Source organism: Mirounga leonina, unplaced genomic scaffold (genome assembly GCF_011800145.1).
Source record: "Mirounga leonina isolate KUSES-001 unplaced genomic scaffold, KU_Mleo_1.0 Mir_170, whole genome shotgun sequence".
In the NCBI taxonomy this organism is placed as follows: Eukaryota; Metazoa; Chordata; class Mammalia; order Carnivora; family Phocidae; genus Mirounga; species Mirounga leonina.
In genome coordinates this window covers 12184515-12208621 of record NW_023270433.1, presented here as the reverse complement: position 1 = coordinate 12208621, position 24107 = coordinate 12184515, and the positions used below count along the sequence as shown (strand labels likewise).

At 53.7% G+C, this 24107-nt stretch overlaps 1 protein-coding gene across 2 annotated transcripts; it reads left to right on the top strand.

Annotated features, from left to right (window-relative positions):
* Window positions 1-1969: 1969 nt before the first annotated feature.
* Window positions 1970-22639, top strand: PTGS1 (prostaglandin-endoperoxide synthase 1). 2 transcript variants are annotated; one of them, XM_035015882.1, is made up of 11 exons: window positions 1970-2074; window positions 2168-2260; window positions 8636-8752; window positions 9109-9249; window positions 9451-9594; window positions 11963-12144; window positions 12256-12339; window positions 14539-14785; window positions 16677-16963; window positions 20100-20247; window positions 21516-22639. In XM_035015882.1, exons 1-11 carry the CDS (start codon window positions 2071-2073, stop codon window positions 21869-21871), a joined length of 1803 nt encoding a protein of 600 aa, XP_034871773.1. In that variant the 5' UTR covers window positions 1970-2070; the 3' UTR covers window positions 21872-22639. The 2 variants fall into 2 exon arrangements, with proteins under 2 accessions (XP_034871773.1, XP_034871774.1); XM_035015883.1 differs by lacking the exon at window positions 9451-9594.
* Window positions 22640-24107: the final 1468 nt, after the last annotated feature.

Sequence of the window (24107 nt, the reverse complement as noted above, 5' to 3'; positions counted from 1 at the left end):
GCAAAGGCCGGCCCGGACCTCTCCTTTGTGTTTCCGGTTGCATGCTGGACCTTGCTGCCCAGATGGACCCAACAGAATGAGTCCAAATTCAAATGCCATCTCCCCCAGCCTGCTCCCCTCCCTGATTGCGTCCCTGGGTATGATTGCCAGCACCAAGCCAGAAACCTAGGTGCCCTCCTCAGCACCTCTCTTTCCTTCAGGTGCCAATCGGTCACCAAGCCCTGACGCCTCTTCTGCCATCATTACTCTCGCTTTCCCCTCCCCCATATGTCAGTATGACCCTGTCCCTGGAGGACTGCCCACTGTCTCACCTCTGTCCTCTCCTTCATCGCATCCATCTGGGTATCTCCAGCACCAGTCATAGAGTCTGGGCACAGCGAGGGCCCAGTCACTCCATGCCAGACCGTTCTCAGAGACCATCTGATTTGACCTTTATATTGTTCGGACAGGGAAGCGGCCGCCTGGAGTGGGGCAGAGACGTGTCTAAAGTCAGGCCCTGGAAGAACTGAGCTTTGAATTCGGGTCTCCTGACTCCCAGCCTCAGGCTCTTTTCCCAAGGCTAGGACCACCCAAGCGTTTGTCCCTTTGAGTCTAGTAGCTGGCTTGGGAATAAGGAGTCAGCAGAAAGGCCAGGCGGGGAACTTGCTGGGCCCAGAGCCTTAAGGGAGGGAGGACCTGGTAGCAGAAATGGGTCTCATTCAAGCTCTTCTCTCCTTTCTTTAGCACCAGAAAGCCCCCTTTTCTTTGGTACTTGGACCCCCGAATCTCTCCCCAGACCCCGTCCCTTTTGCTGATTATCCATGACTTACGGCTCCTCGCCAGGGGGCCCTGGATCTGTGGTTGGGGATGGGGGTGTGGGTGGGGGGAAGCTGAAGCCTGTCCCAGCACCCCAGGGCCCTAGGCCCTCTCTCTGCCCCACTCCCTCCCCAGGTCTGCCCTGGCTTGCTCTGTCCCCCTGGGGCAGCTGGCTTTTGTCCCAGCGGAGCATGGGAACAGCTCGGGTGGGGACATAGGAGGGGTTTCCCAGCACATCTCACCTCTCCCACCTGGCATGGTTCCCACCCTGCACCTGTGGCTCCCACCCTCCCACCCTGGGAACTGGCACAAGGACTCAGAAGTGGAGCCCACAGGACGGTTCAGTGTGCTGGGGAGACAGAGGGAGAAAATCTGTGGGTGTGGGGACCAGGAGACTCTGTGTGTCCTAGCGCCCCATCCCGCCCCTGCTAGGATCTGTTGCCCCAGCTATAAAATCGAGGTACCGGATGTTGGTGTTTTGGAAACTCCGCAGGTAGATGTGAGTCCAGCTAGAGTGCCAACTCTGGCCAGCCATGAAATCGGAGTTGGGAGATCTCTGAAAACAATGCCTCCTAATAACCCATCATTGCGTCAGTAGGCTTGTGTGCATGATCTCACTGCATCTTAGATCAATCCTCGGGGATGCTGCTTATGAGTATCCCCGCTCTGCAGATGAGAATGCTGAAGACCAGAAAGGGTAAACACCTGGTCCAAGGTGACACAGCTAGGAAGCTGTGAGTCTGGATTTGAGCTCAAGTCTCCTGCACTGGGAGCCTGTCCTGTTCATTTCTGGCAGCAGAGGTTTAGGCAGACATGTGGCCTCAGAGGGCAGAGCCTCTAGATCTGTCGAGGGTAGTGGGTTTCCCATCCAGAAACAATGCGCAGGCCAGCCTGGACTGCCCCTTGTCGAGCCCCCTTTCCTCTCTGGGGGCCGAGGTGTGTGGTTCAGGCCCCCGCTTCAAGCCGGAGATGCTCTCGCTTCTGCCTCGGAGCCTTGGGTGACCTCAGCGCTGCACATCATCTCTGGGCCTCAGTTTCCCACACAAGTGCCTCAAGGATCTCGGGTGAAAAACCGCTTTCGCTGCAATCAGAATAATTAATAAACGGTTGTGGCTAGGGCGGGAACGGAGGAAGTGGGTGGCGGCGCTGCCGAGGTGACAGCGGCCTGGAGAGGTGGAGCCAGGGAAGGCGGGGGGGACGCGCCGGAGCTCCCCGGCGGAGACACACCCCAGGAGCCGGCCGCCTGCATCCCACACGCACCAGCCTCCTCCAACTATGCGTGAGTCCGACCCTGATGCCCCCGGGGAAACCGCTCTGCCTCCGGGTGGAGCCTCGACGGCCAGGCTCCGCGCTGATCTCTCTCACTCGGCAGGGAGGAGTCGCTCGCTCCGGTTCCCGCTGCTCCTGCTATTGCTGCTGCCGCCGCCCCAGGTCCTGCCCGCGGACCCCCGGACGCCCGCGCCGGGTAGGCGGCCCCCTCCTTGCCCCCTGGCAGCCCTCAGCCCTGCGCCCTCGCCTGGCCCCTCCCCCGGCTCTGCCCTGGGGCCGACCCAGCTTCCCCCTTCTGCTCTCCGCGCCCGGGCTGGGGGAGGGCGCTGAGGCTGTTGGCGGGAGAGGGGCTCTCTGAAGACCCCCCCCCCCCGGGTGTGTGTGGCCTTGCCTAGGGCGCTACAGGGTGTTTTCTGGGGAGAGGGCAGACTGGGGTCTTGTGAGAAGGGACAGCCCCTCTCCAGCTCCCTCACCTGTTCTGGGCCCCAAGCTGTCCAAGCCCGTTCCTCCCCCGCCCCCCCACCAACAACCCCGCTGTTTTCTGCGGGGCGGAGGGCGGAGTGGGGGGACTCTTTCCCAGGAAGCTGCAGGCACCAGGGGGAAAACCCTCTGGCAAGTTCTGTCTCTCCAGCCTCTAACTTTCTGGGGCCCCATGGGGATTCTCAGCCCCAGGGAAGAAGATCTCCCTTGATGAGGGTCCTGGGGACACCAGCCATTCTGGCAAAGAATCAAGGTGGAAATATATTTACAGAGCTGGGTTGCTTCCCCTGAGGTTTAAATCCTCAGCTCTGAGGTCCCCCCTCCCCCGGGCAGGTTATTTAGGCTCGGGTAGGCGCCATAATTCTCTCTAGCTCACACAGCCATGGTGGGCTAAAGGTTTGAACTTGATCTGTCTTACTCTAGGCACTTTGCAAGGTCTTTCCATAGAGAGCACCCCCCCACCCATCCCGTGTCACTCCCCTCCGTGGACCCTGGTTTCATCACCCAGAAGATGATGGGGAAAGTCAGATCCTGCAAAATTCCACCACTCCTGCCCCCCACCATGCATGTACCAGGTTCCAGGTGAAGGAACTCAGCTCCACCCTCTCAGCCAGCCTCCCTCCCCCAGCTTACCGCTGGCATGTGTATGTGTGCATGTGTGCACGCGTGCAGGTGTGCGAGGCCTGGACATAGCTTCCTCCGCCACCTGGCTGTATGATCCATCCCTCTCTGGGTCTCCACTTCCTATCTGTAAAATGGGGGCAAGAGAGGACTGGGGTGGGGTGGGGAGAGGGGTCTGAGCTTTCTGTTGTGTTGCGGTAGGGATTTGGTGCTCAGAGGAGAGAAGAAAGATGTGAATCAGACCAGGTTTCCTAGAAGAAAGGGTTTGAGTGGGTGGCATTTGATGAAGCCAGGAAGAAGATGGAAGGTGCTCCAGAGTTTGAGTAGGAGGAAAGGACCAGTGGGTGGGAAGAAGAGAAAGAGGGCTCGTGTGGCCAGCACTTTACAGTTTACAAAGCCCCGCTATGGGCCTCCACTTCTTGGTGTTCATAGCAGCCCTGCCAGGGAGATGTGTCACCCCCATTCTAGAGAAGGAGAGCTGAGGCCCAGAGGGGACGGCCCATGTATCTGAGACCCCAGCAGCAGAGCCCGGGGCTGATCAGGTTGCCCCAGTGACTGGACTTGTCAGCCCCTGGATCGGCACAGCACTTCCTCTGGGGCCCCATCCACGACCCCCTCCCCCAAGGTACAAAGGGCTGGCCCGCCTGTCTTCCTGTGTGTTCATGAACGCCCAGCGAGCCCTGGTCTGTGCCCTTTTGTTTTTGTCTTTTGGACTTATCTTTATATCATAAGTGTTTAAGTGGAATTATTCTTTTCACTCCACAAACATTCCCAAGGGCTTGATTTAAGTTTTTGGCTGGACTTGGAGGCACGGCGCTGGGAGGGGCCCACCATCTCTCAGGGAGTCAGAAATGCTAAGAGACTGTTCTCCGAGGGGGTCAGGGCCATGACTGAGGGACACACGAGGGTATGTGAGGCTCGGGGGAGGGAGCAGGTCCCTCTCCAGTGTGAGGAACCCAGGGGGGCTTCCCGGATGTGCTGATGTTTGCTTGGACCCTGAAGGAGGTGGTGAGTGGCGGGAAGTGAGGCTTTAGTATGAGACTCTGTAAGGGCTTTCTGATGGAAGCAACGGCAGAGCTGAAGCCTAAAGCTCTGGACCTCAGGAGGCAGAGGGGAGCATGGGGAGCAGTAGGGCAAGAGGCAGGTGCTGGCTGGCAATGGCCTCGGAATGTGGGTGAGGAGTCAGGACTCAGTGGGTCGGACAGGTGACTTGGGGCTGAGACTGGAGGCCAGGAAGCCTTTAAGGAGGGCTACTACAAGGTCAAAGGGAAGAGCGATGACGAACTGGGTGCAGGGCCTGTACTTTGTCCTTCAAGTCTGTGAGGGAACTGAGGTGCACGATGCCTGGGCATCTGCCCCAGGAAGCCAGAGCCTGTTCGTGCCCTCAGAGGTACAGCAGAGGCCGGCCCCTGGGGGGATGAGGACTGCAGACTCCTCTGGGGGCAGGTGGCTTCTCGTGTGCGGAAGGAGATTGAGTCTGGCTTGGAGGGCAAGGCCATGCCAGGGGAGTCTTAATGCTCAAGTTCATCCAGCCCCTGGTCTTGGCTTAGTGTTCTCTCCTGGGCTAGGGATACGGCATGCCCTGGCAATCAGAGCTCTGTGCCAGGAAGAGGGTCCTGAGGCAGTTAGCCCTGGCACATGGCGGGGGACCCCAGGCTGTTCCAGGCCTCCCCACTGCCCACTGCCTGTCACCTCGTATCTATAGCACCAGCTGGGCTTGTGGGCCAGGAGGGGGCTTCCTCTCCAGCCGCCTCTTCCAGCTGTGGGCCCAGCTGTCGGGGCCTGGGGTGGTGGCGGCTGGCCTCTGGCTGCTGACTCGGCTGGGTGTAGGGGCTGGGGCCCAGGTCTGGCTAATCAGGGCACCCCCCCCCTTTTTTTTCTCTTTGGCTGCCAAGCCCCTGCAGCTTCTCTAAATATTCTTCTTAGGAAATTTCAGCTCAACCTCTTGCTACCCGGTGCGTCTGCATCCTGAAGGACATCGTGTTCCCCTACTGTGCCCAGAGCCCTAACTCCTGGGCTGGGGAACATTTCCTTGCCTGAATCCACAGAAAGTTCTGGAACCTGGCAGTACTGGATAGCCCTCATCTGTGGGAATGTGTGCAGGATGAGTGGGCTGATCAGCCAACTCCACCTCTGGGGTGCCTTGAGGATTCAGTGAGAACAAGTTGCAAGGTTCTCTGCTGATGGGGTGGGGGATTCATAGTGATGCAAATAATGGAGATATTTGGAGATCCAATATGCTTGACCCAGAGTAGAGAAGAAGGGGAGGCAGAAAAGGAGGCATCTTAGAGCCCGCCTGCTCCATCCCCTTTCTGGGAAACATAGGAAAAATGAGGCCCAGAGGGTGGAAGGCACTTTGCCCAGAGACATACACCCAGTAAAGGGCGGCCACTCTCTCCATACATTTCCCCAGCACCTTCTTGGTACCTGGCCCCGTGCCGGGAACTTGGTTGATCCGGAGCCTGCATCTCCCCAGTTTTCCTTCTGGATGGTTTATTATACAGGGTGTCCTCCACTGAGCCCAGCACTGAGCTGACATGAAAGCATGCCAGATTTAAGTTAGACTGAAGGAAAGCCTTTCTTTGTGAGTAGTTCCAGAGCTCTAGTTGAGGCAGGGGATGATGATCCCTCTGAGGTCACTCCCAGTTCGTGGATCCAACCCCATCCTCTTCCCAAATCCAGGCCTAAGAACCTCCAGGGGGAAGAAGTGGGGGAAAGAGAAAGGAGTCCAAGTCTTGGCTCTGCAACTCCAAAGCTGTGGGGCTTGGGGCCAGTCTCCTGTGAGTGAGCCTCACATCCCTCCTTTGTGCCACAGGGAGTCACATCCACCCTCCTGGGGACTGCTGGGCAGATAAAGAGTGTGGGGGGCTGCAAGCTGTGGAGTGGTTGTTAGAGCCCCGGATTTCCTGGCAACCGTGACGGTCCAGTGTGGTCAGGCTCATGCCGGGGAAGAGGCACTCAGGCTCCTCTCTGCCCACCCGGACCCCCTGGGGCCCCAGTGGAAGCCATTGTCCTCACTGGGGAGAGTTTTTCTTGCCTAGGGCAGCTGGTGTTTATAGAAAGATCATGGAGGAGGAGGGAGGGAAAGTTGGACAGCAGGTCCGGGAGGGAGGAGCCTCCGCTGGACACAGCCTCTCTTGGCAGGAGAGGGACGTGGGCAGGAGCCCGGGCAGAACTCTAGGGCAGTGGGAAGCTTCCAGGCTAGTCCTCGGAGCCAGCTTCCAGGGCTGGGAAGATGAGAGGTGTCTTTGGCCAAGCTTGGGGTCACCATTCTCTTGGCTTCATTTGATTGACTCCACAAACATGTGTCGAGCTGTGGCCAGCACATCTGCATCCCCTGGGCGGCTGGATCTCTCCAGGACTTGGGTTGAGCCCCCGTGTATGTGTGGCCTGTGTTACGGAGGAGAAAATGGGGGAGGTATGGCCCCCTCTCCTGGGAGCTCATGGTGGAGAAGAGCAGGTTGAGTGGGAACATGGAGCGGGGTGATGGACCATCAGGGTGGGAACATGGAGCAGGGCAAAGGACATTCAGGGGAGGTTTTCTGGAGGAGGCAAGGCGTGAGCAAGGCGTGAGCCCACTGGGAGGGTCAGGTGGTCCTGGAGGGGTTTGTTAAGGAAGAGCAGCAGTCTGGGCAAAGGAAGAAGAGCTTTTGGCTTTGGGGCTAAGGCTTGGGGCTGCCACACCCCTTGGGGTCCTTTGGAGAGCCCTGCCATGGTAGGGATGGGAAAACAGCCCAGAGGAGGGCTGGGCTTTTAGCCTTGTGCACCAGGGTTGGGAGCCAGGCAGCGGGGGCTCCAGGGGCTCCTGGGCAGGTGAGGTAGGCAGATGGGCAGCGTGTCCTGAGCAGGAGGAATCAATGAGGAGAGTTCCAGAGCCCTGAGCCAGCTGGGGGGGATTATCCGCTCACCCTCCTTGGCATTCTGGACCTGTGGCTGTGGGAGGGGAGGCTGAGTCCTATCTGCTGGGTCTGCCTGTGTCAGCTTGATAAGACCATTTTGTCCAGGCCCCTTCCTGTCGGCCCTTTCCTCCTGCATCCCTACAGGGTTCCACAGAGATGCCATTGTGAGGCCGTGGGGAGTTGCCAGGGCTTAAGCAAAACTATTTGCATGATTTCTGTGGTTCTCTTCTTGCTTGCTGGCATGCCTGTGTGTGTGTGTGTGTGTGTGTGTGTGTTGGGCATGCGGTGCTGCTGTCAGTCCTTGCCTGGTGTCATGCCCTCTGGTCACAACACCCTTCTGCTGTCTGTTGTTACCCTCTCAGCCCCCAATAATCAGTTGTACAAAGGATAGGAATTCCCTGTAATGTTGGCTCTGAGCTTAGATGAGGAAATGTGTTTGCTCAAGGGAGTCTGGTGTTTTCTGTGTGAGGCCAGGGAAGCAGTCCCTGCCAGGATCCAGGAGACCTGGGTCTGCAGGAGGCCCAGCTCTGTTCTCTGTCCTTGGCCAAGCCTCCACCTCTCCCTGAGCCTCAGTTTCCCTTGCTGAGCTGTAATGAACACCGAATGAGCTCTGAGAAGTCTCTAACTCTGCTGTTGAAGAATCACTAAAGCAGTGTGGATTTGAGCAAAGGGGCTGTGGTCAGCAAGACCTGGAGTAGACACCTGGAGGGACTTTACTGGTGGGATTTCTCCAGGAGGCAGGAGGGCTGATGCCAGAGCTCCACGCACCTCCTTAGGAGATTTTTCCAGCCCTAGCTCTCCTGTTTCCTTTTCCCTGACCTTCCTCAAGATCCTAGAGCCCAGAATCCAGTCTGACATGGGCCCAGGCTGGGCCTATCAAGAACAGGGTTTGAGGCAGCTGGGACTCCCCTCAAACCCACCATTTGTCTGCAAGGATCTGGGAAACTTCTTTCCTTGGTCTTGACTGTCAAGTCTGGGCGCCATGGCCTGGAAGTGAAGGGCAGTTGGTCTGGTGTGACTTGCTGGGTGACCTGTGTGGGGTTCTCCTTGTCTGGCCTCAATTTCCCCATCTGCAAGCAGGCATTATGATTCCCGCTCTACCCCACTTCTGCAAAAATAGAGGGAAGGTGGGCGATCCTGGCTTCCTAGTGTCCAGGTAGCTGGTTTGAGAGAACCCTGCCTTCCTTATATAACCCTTTTCTGGACTCCACAAACCCCGCCCTTGGTGCTAGGCTCTGACCTGACAGGAAGCGAGCGAGCGCTCTAGAAGCCTGTGTCTGCAGCATCTTATCAGCTGTTTCCGAACCCTTGGTGTCACAGTTGAGGTCTGGACTCTCCCCCTGCCCGACTCTGATGGCAGCAGGGAGGAGGGGGGACGGGCTGGAGACCAGAGCAGGGCCTGAACAGGGCAGGGCCGCGGGGGCTTCCGTGTATGACTCGGGGAACAGAGAGGGCCCCTGAGTGAGTTAGGACAAAGGGGTGACTTGTGGCCCCACACTTCCCCATCAGGGGCAGGACGGGGCTTGGGGGTGGCTCTAGAGTGGTCTCTGATCTCTGCTTCTCCCCTGCAGTGAACCCCTGTTGTTACTACCCATGCCAGCACCAGGGGATCTGTGTCCGCTTCGGCCTTGACCGCTACCAATGTGACTGCACCCGCACGGGCTATTCTGGCCCCAACTGCACCATCCGTGAGCCGGGCCTCCTGCCCCCACTCCTGTCCTGGCGCCCTTGCTGTCCCAAGACCGCCCCCTCCCCCGCCGACTTCCTGCCCTCGCCCCTGGCCATTGCTCGGTCCTCCTTCCTCACCTGGCTTTGAGCTCTGAGCCTCTCCTCCTGGCCCACGTCACACCCTGGCCCTGTCCCCTGCCCTCACATCTGCTTCTGGCTCTGTCATGTGTCATCTCCCCTGAGCTTCCATCTTTACCCTGCTCTCTGTGTTCCACCTGGTTCCATCTTGGCCTTGTCTCCAGTCCCCATCTTCCCCTCCGGCTACTTCTGGTCCTTCCAGGAGGCCCTGATTGATTGGCTCCCACTGCCCCCGCAGCCGAGCTGTGGACCTGGCTCCGGAATTCGCTGCGACCCAGCCCCTCTTTCCTCCACTTCCTGCTGACGCATGGGCGCTGGTTCTGGGAGTTGATCAATGCCTCCTTCATCCGTGACATGCTCATGCGCCTGGTACTCACAGGTGGGTGGAGGGCAGGGCCCCCCCAAATCTGGGGAGCAAGACACCTTGCCAGCTCTTGGAATTCTTGGCATCTGATAAGGACAGTGGGTGGGGAGACTATGATGCCAGATTCAACAAGCCCAACCCAAGAGGAGGCCGGGAAGGAGGTGGGACTGGGGATGGGAGCCCCCTTGTCACCACTGTTTCGCCCCTTCCCTGCAGCGCGTTCCAAGCTTATCCCCAGCCCCCCCACCTACAACATAGCGCATGACTACATCAGCTGGGAGTCCTTCTCCAATGTGAGCTATTACACTCGTGTTCTGCCCTCTGTGCCCCAAGACTGCCCCACGCCCATGGGGACCAAAGGTAACGGAGATGGGGTTAGAGGGCTGGGCCTGGGGGTCACAGGAGATGCTCTGTTTTCTTTGAGAAAAAAGCAGGCGGAAGAGCAATTATTGACCCATTTCCCGGACCGGTGGGCCAAGGCAAGACATATGACTTATCCAGAACCACAGACAAGGACAGGGTTGGGGAAGGAGGACAGGAAAGGGTGGTAGAGACTCTTGCTGACATCACCTAGAAAGCCAGAGCAGAGTCAGACTGCTGCTTCTGTATTTCCAGGGTGCCTCTTTGCTTGAACCTTGTCTCCTGAACTGGTGGGATCCTGCCGGAATGGGGGTGACCTCAAAGTTGAAATGTAGGAAAGAAGAAGTAGTATGCTATTTGTTGGGTGCTAACTCCGTGTTTGGTTCTTTACTGATGTAAATAGTTTACCCTGCTTCCTCAATGTAGCTTACACATAGAGTCAGAGTTTTTTTCTTTAGTTGCCTAAGACCTCACTTGGTCTCATTGGCAGGAGTCTTTCCTCCCTAGTCCCTCTTCCCGCTCCACCCTCGATTGCCCCAAAACCCAGGGGTTTACTCAGTTCAGAGCCACGAAATCTGCTTCAAGTACAGAGGGGTCAAGAGAGGCACTGGTCCACGACTGCCATCACTTCTGTTCCTGCCACGTGGTGTCACTGTTGAACAGCTGTTGGGTGCAGCCCTGTGGTTGTTGAGTTTTTGCCCGCTCAGAACCTTGCATTTGTATTGATGTCCTTCCTTGGGTCTCGAAGGCACTAACTACTCTGATGGTTTGCACTCCCATGTTTAGAGACCATACCTAAAGCATGACTATTCCACCAGATAGCTGGGTCTTGCAGAGTTTCTGGACTCTGCCAGCACTTTGTGGGAACCAGTCCTTGTTCAATGTCAACCTGAGGGATGATTCCAGGTTATAGGGTGCAGACCACTCCCTCCAACTTCCCTTTTGGTGAGTTTCCTTTGGGGTGCTTGATCTCCTTGCCTGCCAGAGGAAACCAGTTGGCCGTCTCAATCCAGGGAGGTTCTGTTGATCTTGAACCTTCAACACTGGGCCTCACTTGAGGTATTATGAAAGGATGTCTTTACCAAAACACGAAAATTCAGTTATTCCTTTCTGTGTGAGCATTGGGTACTGACTCATCTGACATTAACATAATTAAGGAAGGCTCTTTTTTTTTTTTTAAGATTTTATTTACTTATTTGAGAGAGAGAGAGAGTGTGTGAGTGAGACTGAGCACAAGTGGTGGGGGAGGGGCAGAAGGAGAGGGAGAAGCAGACTCCCCATTGAGCAGGGAGCCCAACATGGGGGCTCAATCCCAGGACCTCATGATCATGACCTGAGCCAAAGGCAGACGCTTAACTGACCTGAGCCACCCAGGTGTCCCAGGGAAGTCTCCTAATACTTATTCTCATGATGACAGACACCTGCTTCAAGATGACCTATTGTCTTTACCCCAGACAGAAAGACTGGCATCATTTAAAATAGGTTGACAAACTCCAGCCCACAGCCCCAATCCAGTCCACTCCCTGTTTTGTGAATAAAGTTTTATTAGAACTTAGTCACACTCATTTGTTTAGGTCTCATCTATGACTGTTTTCCTGTTACAACAGCAAAGCAGAGTAGAGGGTGACAGAGCTCGTATGTTGGCAAAGCCTAAAATATCGACAATCTGGCTTCTTAGAGAAGAAGTTTGCAGTTTGCTGATCTTTGATTCACAAGAGCCCATCTCACCGGTTCTCAGTCATGCTCACATTATCTCATGCACTCCTCAAAATGCTGCATCACATAGGTATCATTTGCCCATTTTACAGATGAAGACGCTGAAGCTCAGAGAGAGGAAACAAATTCTCTATGTTCACACAGTCAGCAGGTGGCGCACCGAGTTTCAAACACAGGGTACCTTGCTCCAGGGCCAGGGAGTCCAAGTTCGTTCTTTCTTTCTTTCTTTCTTTCTTTCTTTCTTTCTTTCTTTCTTTCTTTCTTTCTTTCTTTCTTTCTTTCTTTCTTTCTTGGTTTATTTACTTTTCTTTCTTCTTTCTTTTTGGTTAACCTTTTCAAAGTTGCAAACACACACACAGAAGTTGAGATGTATCCATCTCTTCAACACTACCCATAATTTGCCAATCTTATTTCATCGATCCCTCTTATTTTTTATGGAGTATTTTAAAGCAAATTCCAAATATCATGCCATTTCACCCGTAAATAGTTCTAGGGTCTTTTGGTAGAGAAGGTGCAAGGGGCCATCCAGTAGGAGGGAAGGCTGTTCTGGGCTTCCTGTGTGGACCTGTTTGGTCTGGTGAGCCCAGAAGGTCCTGGGGCAGGGAGACTGAGGCAGGAGGCAGCTACTGCCCCTTCCCACCTCCCCAACCAGGGAAGAAGCAGTTGCCAGATGCCCAGCTCCTGGGCCATCGCTTCCTGCTCAGGAGGAAGTTCATACCTGACCCCCAAGGCTCCAACCTCATGTTCGCCTTCTTTGCACAACACTTCACCCATCAGTTCTTCAAAACTTCTGGCAAGATGGGTCCTGGCTTCACCAAGGCCTTGGGCCATGGGGTGAGTACCTAGGAGGGGCTCAGGACTTCTCTGGTCCTAACTTAGCACGTGCAGGTCATCGCTGCTGAGGCGACACCTGGTGATCTGAGTGGACCCCCTTTCTGTCCTCAGGTAGATCTCGGCCACATTTATGGGGACAACCTGGAACGTCAGTATCAGCTGCGGCTCTTTAAGGATGGGAAACTCAAGTACCAGGTAGTGCTGGGCTTGCGGATGGGGCAATGGGAGAGGCCTCCCGTGGTCTTCCCTGGCAGAGGAGGAGAGACAATGAACCCTGGGAGAAGGTGCAGGCCAGGAGCAGACATGGCCTCTCATGTTCTCCTGGGAGGTAGACTTTGGGTCTTGATAGGAGATAGACAGTTCCAGTCTGCATATATACACTGAATTTCCCTCCATATCATTTGGACACTGTGATGTGCCTGGCGGAGGTGACTGAGCAGTGACCATGATAGTTAATGGGCCCTGACCTCACAGGAACTCACAGCCCATCAGGGTCCACACCCAAACACTAGGGTGCCAGCTTCTGTCTGCACTAGCACTAGAAATATAACGTGAACCACATACGTCATTAAAATTTCTCTGGTGGTCACATTAAGAAAGGTAAAAAGAAACAGGTGAAATGGATTTTAATAATTTATTTTATTTAACCCCATGTTTAGCCAGATTATCATTTCAATGTGGAATCAATACAGAAATTATTAATAAAATATCTCACATTCTTTTTTTTTCATGCTAGATCTTTGAAATCTGATCTATATTTTATATTCACAGCACATTTCACTTTGGATGCCAACTTTTCACTGGGGATATCCGATCTGTGTTCAGATTTCATAAAGTTACAGCTGAAAAGTAGACTCACGTGCCCAGGTTGTCCTGAGCATACTTAAAGATTTTCCAGTTGCTGAAGGATCAGTTTTCAAATTGAAATCTACAGTAAATAACGTTACAGATTCAGTTCTTCATTCACGCCAGCCACGTTTCTAGTTCTCAGCAGCTGTAGGTGACTAGTGGCTGCCATATCAGACCTCACAAATCTAAACAAACCAAAACCCAAGCAAAACGTGCTCTGCTGAAGCTTTAAGGCGAAGACCAGTACTTGGCCTGTAGTAGCGTATTGATTGACTGAATGAAAAAGCTGCCATATTTGGAGACTTCTCACCCACTAGGGAGAAGCCATGAGACAGCTCCCAGGATGGGGCAGGCTTCCCTAGGAAGGTCAGAGAAAGTAAGAGCTGCAGGGAGGATGAGGCGGAGTTCAGGAGGCCCAGAGCGGGGGATGGGCTTTGCAGGCGGCCAGTGCCTGCACTTGGAGAGGAGAAGGCTCAGAGGGAGTGAGGGAATTCAGGGAAGCCGCTGGCTGGCCCCTGAATGACTGCTGGCGAGGGTGGAGAACACCTCTGGGGCGTGTTTAGGATTTCCAGTTTCTACCAAGAGCCGAGAGAGAACTTGGAAGGGTTTGAAGCCAGGGCACGATACTAAATTTGGGTTTGTTTGGTTTTTTTTTAAAGATTTTATTTATTTGACAGAGACACAGTGAGAGAGGGAACACAAGCAGGGGGAGTGGGAGAAGGAGAAGCAGGCTCCCCGCTGAGCCGGGAGCCCGATGCGGGGCTCGATCCCAGGACCCTGGGATCATGACCTGAGCCGAAGGCAGACGCCCAACGACTGAGCCACCCAGGCGCCCCTAAATTTGGTTTTTTTTTTTTTTTTTAAAGATTTTATTTATTTGACAGAGAGAGACAGCGAGAGAGGGAACACAAGCAGGGGGAGTGGGAGAGGGAGAAGCAGGCTTCCCGTGGAGCAGGGAGCCCAATGCGGGGCTCGATCCCAGGACCCTGGGATCATGACCTGAGCCGAAGGCAGACGCCCAACGATGGAGCCACCCAGGTGCCCCCACACTGTGTTTTTTTTTAAAGATTTTATTTATTTTGACAGAAAGAGAGAGAGAGAGAGAGCACAAGTAGGCAGAGTGGCAGGCAGAGGGAGAAGCAGGCTTCCCGCCGAGCAGGGAGCCCGATGCGGGGGCTCGATCCCAGGACCCTGGGATCATGACCTGAGCCGAAGGCAGACGCCCAACAACTGAGCCACCCAGGCGCCCCTAAATTTGGGTTTTTTAAAGGGTTACTCTGGCTGCGCAGTGCTGAGAATGGACCGTCTGGGGGCGCGGGTCGACATAGGGGGCCGCTGACGAGAGGGGTCAGCGTGGAAGACGAGGGTGGGTGAGAAGCCGGTAGTGGCAGTGGGGATCGAGGGGAAGGGACCCGTTCTAAGAAAGATCAGTTAGAACCAGCAGGCTTGGTTAGGCAGGATGGGCAGTCACTCTGGGGGATGCGGCAGCTGGCAGGTGCAGGCACCCACCCTGTCCCCGGATTGCCAGGCGATCCCATCCCGCAGGTGCTGGACGGAGAGATGTACCCCCCTTCGGTGGAGGAGGCGGCTGTGTTGATGCACTACCCGCGAGGCATTCTGCCCCAGAACCAGATGGCTGTGGGCCAGGAGGTGTTTGGGCTGCTTCCCGGGCTCATGCTCTATGCCACACTCTGGCTTCGCGAGCACAACCGCGTGTGTGACCTGCTGCAGGCTGAGCACCCCACGTGGGGTGATGAGCAACTCTTCCAGACGGCCCGCCTCATCCTCATCGGTGAGGACTCCAGACCAGCCCTGTCCTGGAAGGTCATGTCCTCTGTCCCAAAAAGCAGGTGTTGGGGGGCTGGGGGAGAGAGAGCTGGGATTAGGACCCTAGCTCCTCTGCTTACTAGGTAAGACCTTGAGCAGGTCCCTTCCACTATGTGAGCTTCAGTTTCCAAACCTGGGTAGTGGGGATAATGATGGTTGTGAGGATTTGTTGAGATGATGACAAGCACTTAGCACATGGTAGGCCTTCGGAAAATGGACGGCCGTGATGGTCGATCATTAGCTGGGTAACTTGCGGCAGATTTGATTAGCCACCCCAATCTGTTTGCCCATCTACTGCCCCAGAGGCACATAGTGACATCCCCAGCTTGTGCAGGTCAGACTCCAGCCTGTTCAGCCCTCCGGAATCCTCATGTTTCTGCCCTGCGTGTATCTGCCTTCCTGGAGTTTGGTAGCTTCTGGGTGCCTCAGGGACAGGATATTTCTGTGTCTCCTATGGGGGCGAGTCAGCAGCCTAAAATGTCAGATGGTTTCTTGCCTGGGAGCTTGGTCCCTGACACCACTGTCCAGACCGTGTTCACTCTGAGTCACCAGTGATCCCTTTCCCCTGCCTCTGGTGGGCATCACTGGGCATGACTGGTCCCAATTATATTGCCTGATTCACTAGAGCCTGGAAGAGCCAGGCATCAAGGATAGAAACAGCCTAAAGAAGGAGAGGGGGCTGGTTCTGAAGTCCCAGCATTTTGGACACTGACCAAAGAGGGCAAGGCTGTGGCTGAAGGCTGCCCAGCATATTGCCTGGTATCGAAGCTGTGACCAAAGGTGATGAAGCTATAAATCCAGTGCTTTGGTTAATCCTCCCCAACAACTTTACTAACCAGATATGATTGCCTTTGTTGTAAAAATTAAGATTCAGAGAGGTTAATGAAATCTCCAAGGCCTCTCAGCAGAGGGAGATTTGAGCTGGGCCCGGCTGCCACGTCCCAAAGGGAGCGAGCGCCTTCCTGAGTGGCGGGGGGTTCCCCGCACGCCTACACTTAGCACTCCTCCTTCCTGCTTGCATGTGGTCAGAGTCCCAATTATGCCGGGCCCTGGGCCACGCAGCCGCTGTCCACTTCCCAACGGCCCTATTCGTAGCATCGTCATACATATTTTACAGATCAGGAAGGTGAGGTTCAGAGAGCTGAAGTGACACAGCCCAAGTTCGGGGGGTGACTAGAAATGGTGACACCAGGCTCTGGAGCTTGCTGATGGCAAGTCTCACGGCTCCAGATCAATTTGCTAGGAGCTAGTTTGTCTTGGGGCTAATTGGCCCAAATCATCAGTTTCTTTTCCTATCTAGATAACCAGTTTTGATTCTGTTACGGAATGTTCAGTGTGTTTCTTCCCTGGCTCTTTGCTCTGGTTACTGAGAGGGCAGAGAAAAGGTATTGATGAGAATTCTGATATGTAAGAACATACGAGAACTGCACGTGGGACTAGAGTCATCTTATATCCTCAGCCTCCCTCTTTTGCTGCTGTGGCAGCTCTGAGAGCTCTCTCTGAAGCCTCCCTCGCCCCCGGAGGGTGTCAGCAAGCTGAGGGCTCCCACGAAGCCAATCTCCACTTTCCCGCTTTCGGGTTCTTCTTTTCCATGTCCTGCTTAGCTGGGCCGACAGCCTCCCTGTGGAACGTGGGAGTAGCCCGGTGGCTCTTGTCTTGGGACACCGGTCCAGCCTGAGACAGAAGGCTCCATTTTCAACCCCCCCCCCCCAAAAAACCAAAAGCAAAAGCCCCCCCCCCCCCCAATTCAACAGTAACAGTAACATCCAAGAAGCCAAGAGCAAGCAAGCACTTTCCCGAGCCCTGTGGCTGGGTCCCTGTGTTTCCCTGACACTTGTCCCAATCCTCCCTCCCAGGGGAGACCATCAAGATTGTGATTGAGGAGTACGTGCAGCAGTTGAGCGGCTACTTCCTGCGGCTGAAGTTTGACCCGGAACTGCTGTTCGGCGCCCAGTTCCAGTACCGCAACCGCATCGCCATGGAGTTTAACCAGCTCTACCACTGGCACCCACTCATGCCCGACTCCTTCAAGGTGGGCTCCCAGGAGTACAGCTACAAGCAGTTCCTGTTCAACACCTCCATGCTCGTGGACTATGGGGTCGAGGCCCTGGTGGACGCCTTCTCTCGCCAGAGCGCTGGCCGGGTAAGCCTCTGCGGAGAGCGCAGGGAGGGCAGGCGGGCTCTGGGAGGTGACAGACCTGGACCCAAATCCCAGTGTTGTTTTCTGTTCCATGGGGCTAGTGTCCCTCTGACATTCCTTCCTCCCCACTCCTTCATTCGTCCTCTTGTTCTTTTGTTCATTCCACGGTACCAGGTGCAGGGATAGAGTGGTGAGCAAGAGCAGATGTGGCGCTTGGGTCCTTGTCCCCTTGGCACTGACACCCTAGTGAGGAACCATGGTCATATAACAGCTAACATCGTGTGAGCACTTGCTTTGTGTCAGGCACTGGGCCAGGTGCTGTCTGATGTTAGCAGAATTATAAGGGCATGTTAAGAGCCACAGTCCAGAAAGACCTTGGTGCTCTGGGCACTTGGAGAGGCGCTTGGGACCCAGAGTTGAGAGCTGTAGAGAAGGAGATGTTGTCTGAGCAGAGATCCAGAGGGTGGATAGAGCTCTCCCAGGGAAAGAGGTAGTGTTAATGGCAGGGAATGATCGTGCTCTGGGGGAGGGGACAGCAAGGCAAGGGCCTGGAGGTGAGAGGGCATGGCAATTTGAGGACCATGAGAACATTCAGGGTATGGTAATATATGTGAAAGTGTCTTCACATAGTAGGTCTTTATTGAATTACAGGCCTCCGTGATGGGCTGAATTGTCCCCCCCCCACCCCCCCACTCATATGTTGAGGTCCTAACAAGCAGTGCATCAGAATGTGACTGTGTTTGGAGACAGGGCCTTTACAGAGGTAATTAAGGTTAAATGAGGTCCAAGGGTGGGCCCCTACTGTGACTGGTGTCCTTATGAGAAGAAGAGATTAGGATGCAGAGGTGCAGAGTGGGAAGACTTAGGGAGAAGATGAGCCAAGGACAGAGACCTCAGAATGAAACCTACCTTGCTGACATCTTGATCTTGGACTTCTGGCCTCCAGACTGTGATGAAATAAATATCCGTTGTTTAAGCTACCCAGGCTGTGATACTTTGTTATGGCCGCCCTGGCAAACTAATATGGCCCTTTCCCTGGAATTTCTAACCAGCACCCTCCTAAATCTCCCCTCCCCCCCATGCTTGGAAGCCCCTGTCTCCTCTGTCTCAGCTCCCCTCAGCCCTGCTTCTCTCTGATCCTTGTTCCCAAGCCCTATCGTGACATCGTGACACCATGTGGATTTAGGTTTACCACTGGTAATTGGACTGGAATTAGCATGCGCTGCCACCAATGGGCAGCTGCTGGCTGGTTTATGGCCTCTGTTCTCTGTGGGGACACAGACATGAACAGAGACAGTAGATTTATGTTGGGCTATATGGACTACAAAGCATTTTCTTTATTTTATTTTATTAAGATTTTTTTTTTTATTTATTTGACAGAGAGAGACACAATGAAAGAGGGAACACAAGCAGGGGGAGAGGGAGAGGGAGAAGCAGACTCCCCGCTGAGCAGGGAGCCGGATGCGGGGCTCGATCCCAGGACCCTGGGATCATGACCTGAGCCGAAGGCAGACGCTTAACGACTGAGCCACCCAGGCTCCCCTGCAAAGCATTTTCAAGGAACGGCCATGACTCTGTGTGAAAAGCCCTGGTGTTGTACTAGGCCCAAGGCAGAAGGGTGACAGAAGTGTGTCGGCTCTCAGGATATTCAAGAGAGCGTGAGAAGTAGTAAAACAGGGCTTCTCCTGATCATCACCACACATGGCTGCCATCTTGGGGGTTACCATGGGACCAACGCTGTGGTAACTGCTTTGCATACTTTATCTTGCTCATTCCCCACAACCGTATCAGATGGGTGCTCTTACCTTCCCCATTTTTGCATATGATGAAACTGAAACAAGTAATTTGCCCAAGGTCCCTGGCTGACTTTCCCAGGGCTGCCATAACAAAGGACCACAAACTGAGTTTATTTTATTATTTCACATTCCTGGAGGTTAGAAGGTGTGGGCAGGGCCACGCCTCTCTGAAGGCTCCCAGCAAGAATCTGTTCTATGCCATTGTCTTAGCTCCTGCTGGCTACTGGCAATCCTCTTAGACACATCACTCCAACATGGAGTCTCCCTGAGGCTCTGTTTTCTCTATTAGGACACCAGTCATTGGATCAGGATCCCCATAATGGACTATGACCTCCTCTTCACTTGATGACATCTATTTCCAAATAAGGTCACATTCACAGGTGCTGGGGGTTAAGACTTCACCATATCTCTTTGGGGGACACAAATCAACCCACAATGGTCCCACAGCTTGTAACTGGCAGAGCTGTTTATTTAAGCTTTGTGTGTATACACTGTAGTTTTCATGGCAAGATTTTAGCTCCCTCTCTTCTAGCTTATGACCGCTCCCCACCCTGGAGACTTGGCAGAAGGAAGGAGAACCAACAGATTTAGTCACCTATGTTCCCATGAGTGGCTTTATCTGGAATGAATGGAGTGACATGATACTGTGTGATCCTAGCATCCGGCTCTGAGTTTCTCTTTCCTAATGGTGGTTGGTTAATAGTGGTTCACTTTTTAATTATTAAATTTTTGTTGACTCTCAATGCTATGACACAGGGAATGAAAACCAATAGAAAAACACTCCTTAGCAGGACCCCCTTGAAAGATGAAGTATCTGTATTCTTTGATAAGAATGGGTTTGAAGAATGCCATAAAAGTTTCAGCCCCCAAAACTAATATCCGTCCATCCTTTTGTTTCTCATTTGCTGTCTCAGAAACCCCTCTGCCCCTCCAAATTTCATTTCCAGAGCCAGAATGCCCTTCCCCTCTGCTTGAGCTCCTGGCTGGTGCCATACTGGCCATCTCTTTTATGGAATCCTAGTTGCTAAAACTAATAGTTGCAGAACCTTCTGTAATGGAATGTTGGTATCTCACCTAGATACAAAGGGTTGGGGAACGGTGTGGCTGGTGAGCCACTGGAGAGGTCCTCTTGGCCCACTGCCACTTTAATGATGAGGAAGCAAAGACTCAAAGGTGTCTCCGAGAGAGCATGACAGCAGCAGAGTGGGGCCAGGTCCCCAGCATGGTGGCTGCTGGGTGGAGCCGTGCTCTGTCCACGCTTGGGAAGAGCTCCTGACCTGAACTCTTCCTCCAGGACAGCGTGGCCTGGCTCTCAGACTGCAGCTATGTTTATGTCTTGGCAGATTGGCGGGGGTAGAAACATAGACCACCACGTCCTGCACGTGGCTGTGGAGGCCATCAAGGAATCCCGAGAGCTGCGGCTGCAGCCCTTCAATGAGTACCGCAAGAGGTTTGGCATGAGGCCCTACACGTCCTTCCAGGAGCTCACAGGTGAGCAGCTGTTTCCTGGACCTGGGCCCTGCCCTCAGGGATTTTCAGTAAAGTGAGGAGGACATTGTGGAAACAGAATGCGGTGTTAGCCCCCAACGCTATGACTGTTGGGGTCATGAGAGGTGTGTGAGCACGGTGCTGGGGGGCGGTGAAGGGAGTGAAGGGAAAGAAAGTGGCTTCTCAGCTGCATTTGAAGGAGATAAATAGGGATTTTCTGGATGGAGAATGGGGGGAAAGGCATTTTACATGGAAGAACAGAAAGTACAAAGGCACAGAGGTCATAAAGAATGAGCCTGTTGGGGAGGACAGTGGGGGGTGCGGCTGGAGCAAGGTGCTTATGTGTGGGGAGGGCGGGGGTTAGGGATGGGAGCTTGGGGCCAAATTGTGGATTCTATGTGAAAGAATTTGGGTTTTACTCTACCTAGTGGTTCCTAAATACATACTTATGGACCAGCTGCCTAAGAATCACTTAGAAAACTGATTAAAAATACCAAATCCCAGATCTCTCTCCCCGAGATTCTGATTCAGTAGGCCTGCATGGTGCGCAAGAGTCTGTCTGTGTGTGTGTATAATATATATACTTTCTTCTTTTTTTTTTAAGATTCCAGCTGTTGGGCAGCCAAGAGTTTGGGAACCCTTGTCACAAACAGTGGGAGGGTTTGACCGTGTGTGACATGACCCTAGTGCCTTATAGAGCGTGGGTTTGAGGAAGTGGCTAGGGAAGCTCTGCATCTGTCCCCTTTGGTCACTATCTATGAATGTGTGGGCCTCAGTGAGTGGGGAGTGAGTTCCCCATAATTCTGTCACTCTAATCTCCTGTGACAGTCCAGAGGGGGAAAAGAACACTGTAACTAAATCTCTCTGTGAGCTGGGACAGGTTACATTACATCTCTGAGCTCCAGCAGAATGAAGGGACTTGCACCAGCATACGTCCTTGAAATGAGCCTGTGAAGCAAGATGGATGGCATCTCCCTGTAGTCACCGTCAGGCAGTTAGGGCACCGAGAAGAGAGATGAGTTGCTCAAGGCCACATGCTGTCTGGTGGCCGATCCAGGCTCTAGATTCCTTCTTCAGCAGCAAATTTCTTCCCTAGATGCAGCCCTAGAGAAGGGCCGGTCAGCCAGGCCAGATGTTAGGGCATGTGCTCAATTGTTCAATTGCTCTTCTGAAGTCCCATATTCTCCCCAGAAAAAGTAGGCTTAGAAGCTTCCCTCCCCTCATTGACCTTAATGGCACCACGTCTCTGACTCTAGCTCCCCCCCTTTCAGGGGAGAAGGAGATCGCAGCCGAGTTGGAGGAGCTGTATGGACACATCGATGCCTTGGAGTTCTACCCGGGGCTGCTTCTGGAGAAGTGCCATCCAAACTCCATCTTTGGGGAGAGTATGATAGAAATTGGGGCTCCCTTTTCCCTCAAGGGCCTCCTAGGGAATCCCATCTGCTCTCCAGAGTACTGGAAGCCGAGCACATTCGGTGGTGAGATGGGCTTCAATATGGTCAAGACAGCCACACTGAAGAAGCTGGTCTGCCTCAACACCAAGACTTGTCCATACGTCTCCTTCCACGTGCCCAACCCTCACCAGGATGGCGGGTGTGGTATGGAGCGGCCATCCACAGAGCTCTGAGCGGGTGGAGCAGCAGCTGGAGGGTGGGTTTTGTGTCTGTCATCCCAGAAAGCTGAGTCCAGGGTTGATAGTCTCAAATGTTGGGTCTTGGGTTTGGCATCAAGAGCATCAAGGTCGACATTTAGAACTTTGTGTCTCTCACCCATTACCTGGAATATCGTGGTCTTGTTTGTTATTCTAGAATGCTGAATTCCTGATTGACCATCTAGAATGTTAGGAGGGATTCTTCTTTGGCATGCCAGAATACTGGGTTCCTGGCTGACACCTAGAATATCAGATTTCTGGTTGACTTGGAACATAGGTATTCTAAAATGTGGAGCTCCTGATGAAACCATCTAGAAAGGTAGGGGATTCTTATTTTGCATTCTAGAATTCTGGGCGGCCCTCCAGAATGTTGATTTTCTGATTGGCAGCTCAGAATGTTGTACTCCTGGTACCTGATCCAGGACGGTGGCTGGTATGTCAGCTCAGTCTTGATCTGAATGCCTAAAATGGTAATTTGATTCATTTTCCTGTTCAGTGAGATAACCACAAAGCAGGAGAACCTATGGTCTAACAAGAATGCATTGCCCACTTCTGTGCCTGCACCGAGGGGGCAAGATGCCGGGTGTTCTTGGGACCCTGACTTAGACCCTGGTCCAAGGAGGTAGAGAGAACAGGTGGGCTTTTTCCAGGCCATTGGTTGGAAGCCACCAGAGCTCTGTCGCCATCTTTGTCTTGACTCATGGCAGCTGTTTCACATGAAGCTAATAAAATTCTTTTTCCAAACTGCCTGCTATGTATTGCTTTTCATCCCATTCCAGAAGCAGAGGCGACACTGGAGTGGCCTCTCTCCTAGCTGCAAGCTTGATGTGCTAGAGGTAGCAGCATGAGACCTTCCACTGCCCTTGGAGCCTGTTATTGCCTAGCTCTTCTACCAATGATGCCCCATTTCCGGCTGTGGGGCAGGCATTGCCCTTCACAGGCTGCTCTCCTAAAATACACAACTGCCCAGCCCCAGGGGACAGAGCACTCAGTTCCCACCATCTGGCTAAAGCAATTTCTTCCCTTACAAAGCATACGCGGGCAGAGATGAAGGGTATCTGGGAAGGAGGGCCTTACTGTGTGCCAATTTTCCACACTTAATTCTCATTTATTCTCACCCAAGAGCATGAAGTATGTGGTATAATCCTTGTTTCAAAAACAAGGGAACTGAGATCCAAGATGGTCCAGTGCCAGGCCCCACAAGGTGCCAAAGCCAGGCCAGGACCTGGGTCTGGCTGAATCTGGGGCTCTGCTCTTCCCCGCTCCGGCTTCCTCTTGCTTCCTGATTTGACTCAGTTCCAGGCCTGATCTTGCCTCTCTGGCTCAGGGTCAGAGGCAGAAGATGGGGTGTGGCTCTTACATGCTATTCTTTCAGTCACAAATATTTATTTTGCTAAGTGCTTACTATACACCAGTCACTGTTACAGGCTTGGGGCTATAGCAGTGAGTGATCAAGACAGACAAAGCTTTTTTTTCGTCTCTGCGGAGCTCACGTTCCAGTGTGGGTAGAGCAGACAGGAAACAAGACAACAATGAAATAAGACAAAGGCAGTGTGAGTGTGCTTTCCCTTCTAACCCATACTACTCTGCCCTCCTCCTGTTTGGCTCCTGAGACCTGAGACCCTATCCCAGCCACATAGGCCACCCCTAGCCCATCCCTGCCCCCCATAGCCAGCCAAGGAGGTCAGAGGGGAAAGGTAAGAGGTTGGGAAAGTTCCTTCATGCTCCCCACTTGGGGCTTAGATTTCCTTAAGAAGAATAATGGCCCAGAAACAATGAGGGAAAATGGGGTCCAGGCTGAGGGTCCCTGGGGCTGGGGTTCCTGTCTTACAGTCCAGAAAGCCCTTGTTTCTCCTTAGTTGGCTGGGGACTGCTTCTGCCATTCCTTCCTGGCCCTGTTGAATGCAGAGAATGCAATCTTTCTCAGCTCCCCAATTGCTCTGCTGATCAGGGATCCTTCGGCTGCTGAGAGTGGGCACAGAGCACCTGTCTTGTCCTTGCTTACCTGGTATCGATTTCCCCTCTTTGCTAATACCCCGACTTGGCCTGAGAATCCACCCCTTGTCATTAATTCCACTCTTGGTGGTTCCATCAGGGGCCCTATCATGGCCAAGGGGTGGGTCTCTGAATCAATCCTGGCCAATCAGACACCCTCTCCTTTTAAACTGGCCGCTGAGTGGAGTTGCATGGAGATTGAAATGACCGACTGATT

What these genes read in the sequence shown, in the direction of transcription:
- PTGS1 (XM_035015882.1), top strand. An exon ending in TGGCCCCAACTGCACCATCC is followed by an intron (nt 8,753 to 9,108) that starts GTGAGCCGGGCC and finishes CTGCCCCCGCAG; the next exon opens with CCGAGCTGTGGACCTGGCTC. An exon ending in GGCCCGCCTCATCCTCATCG is followed by an intron (nt 14,786 to 16,676) that starts GTGAGGACTCCA and finishes CCTCCCTCCCAG; the next exon opens with GGGAGACCATCAAGATTGTG.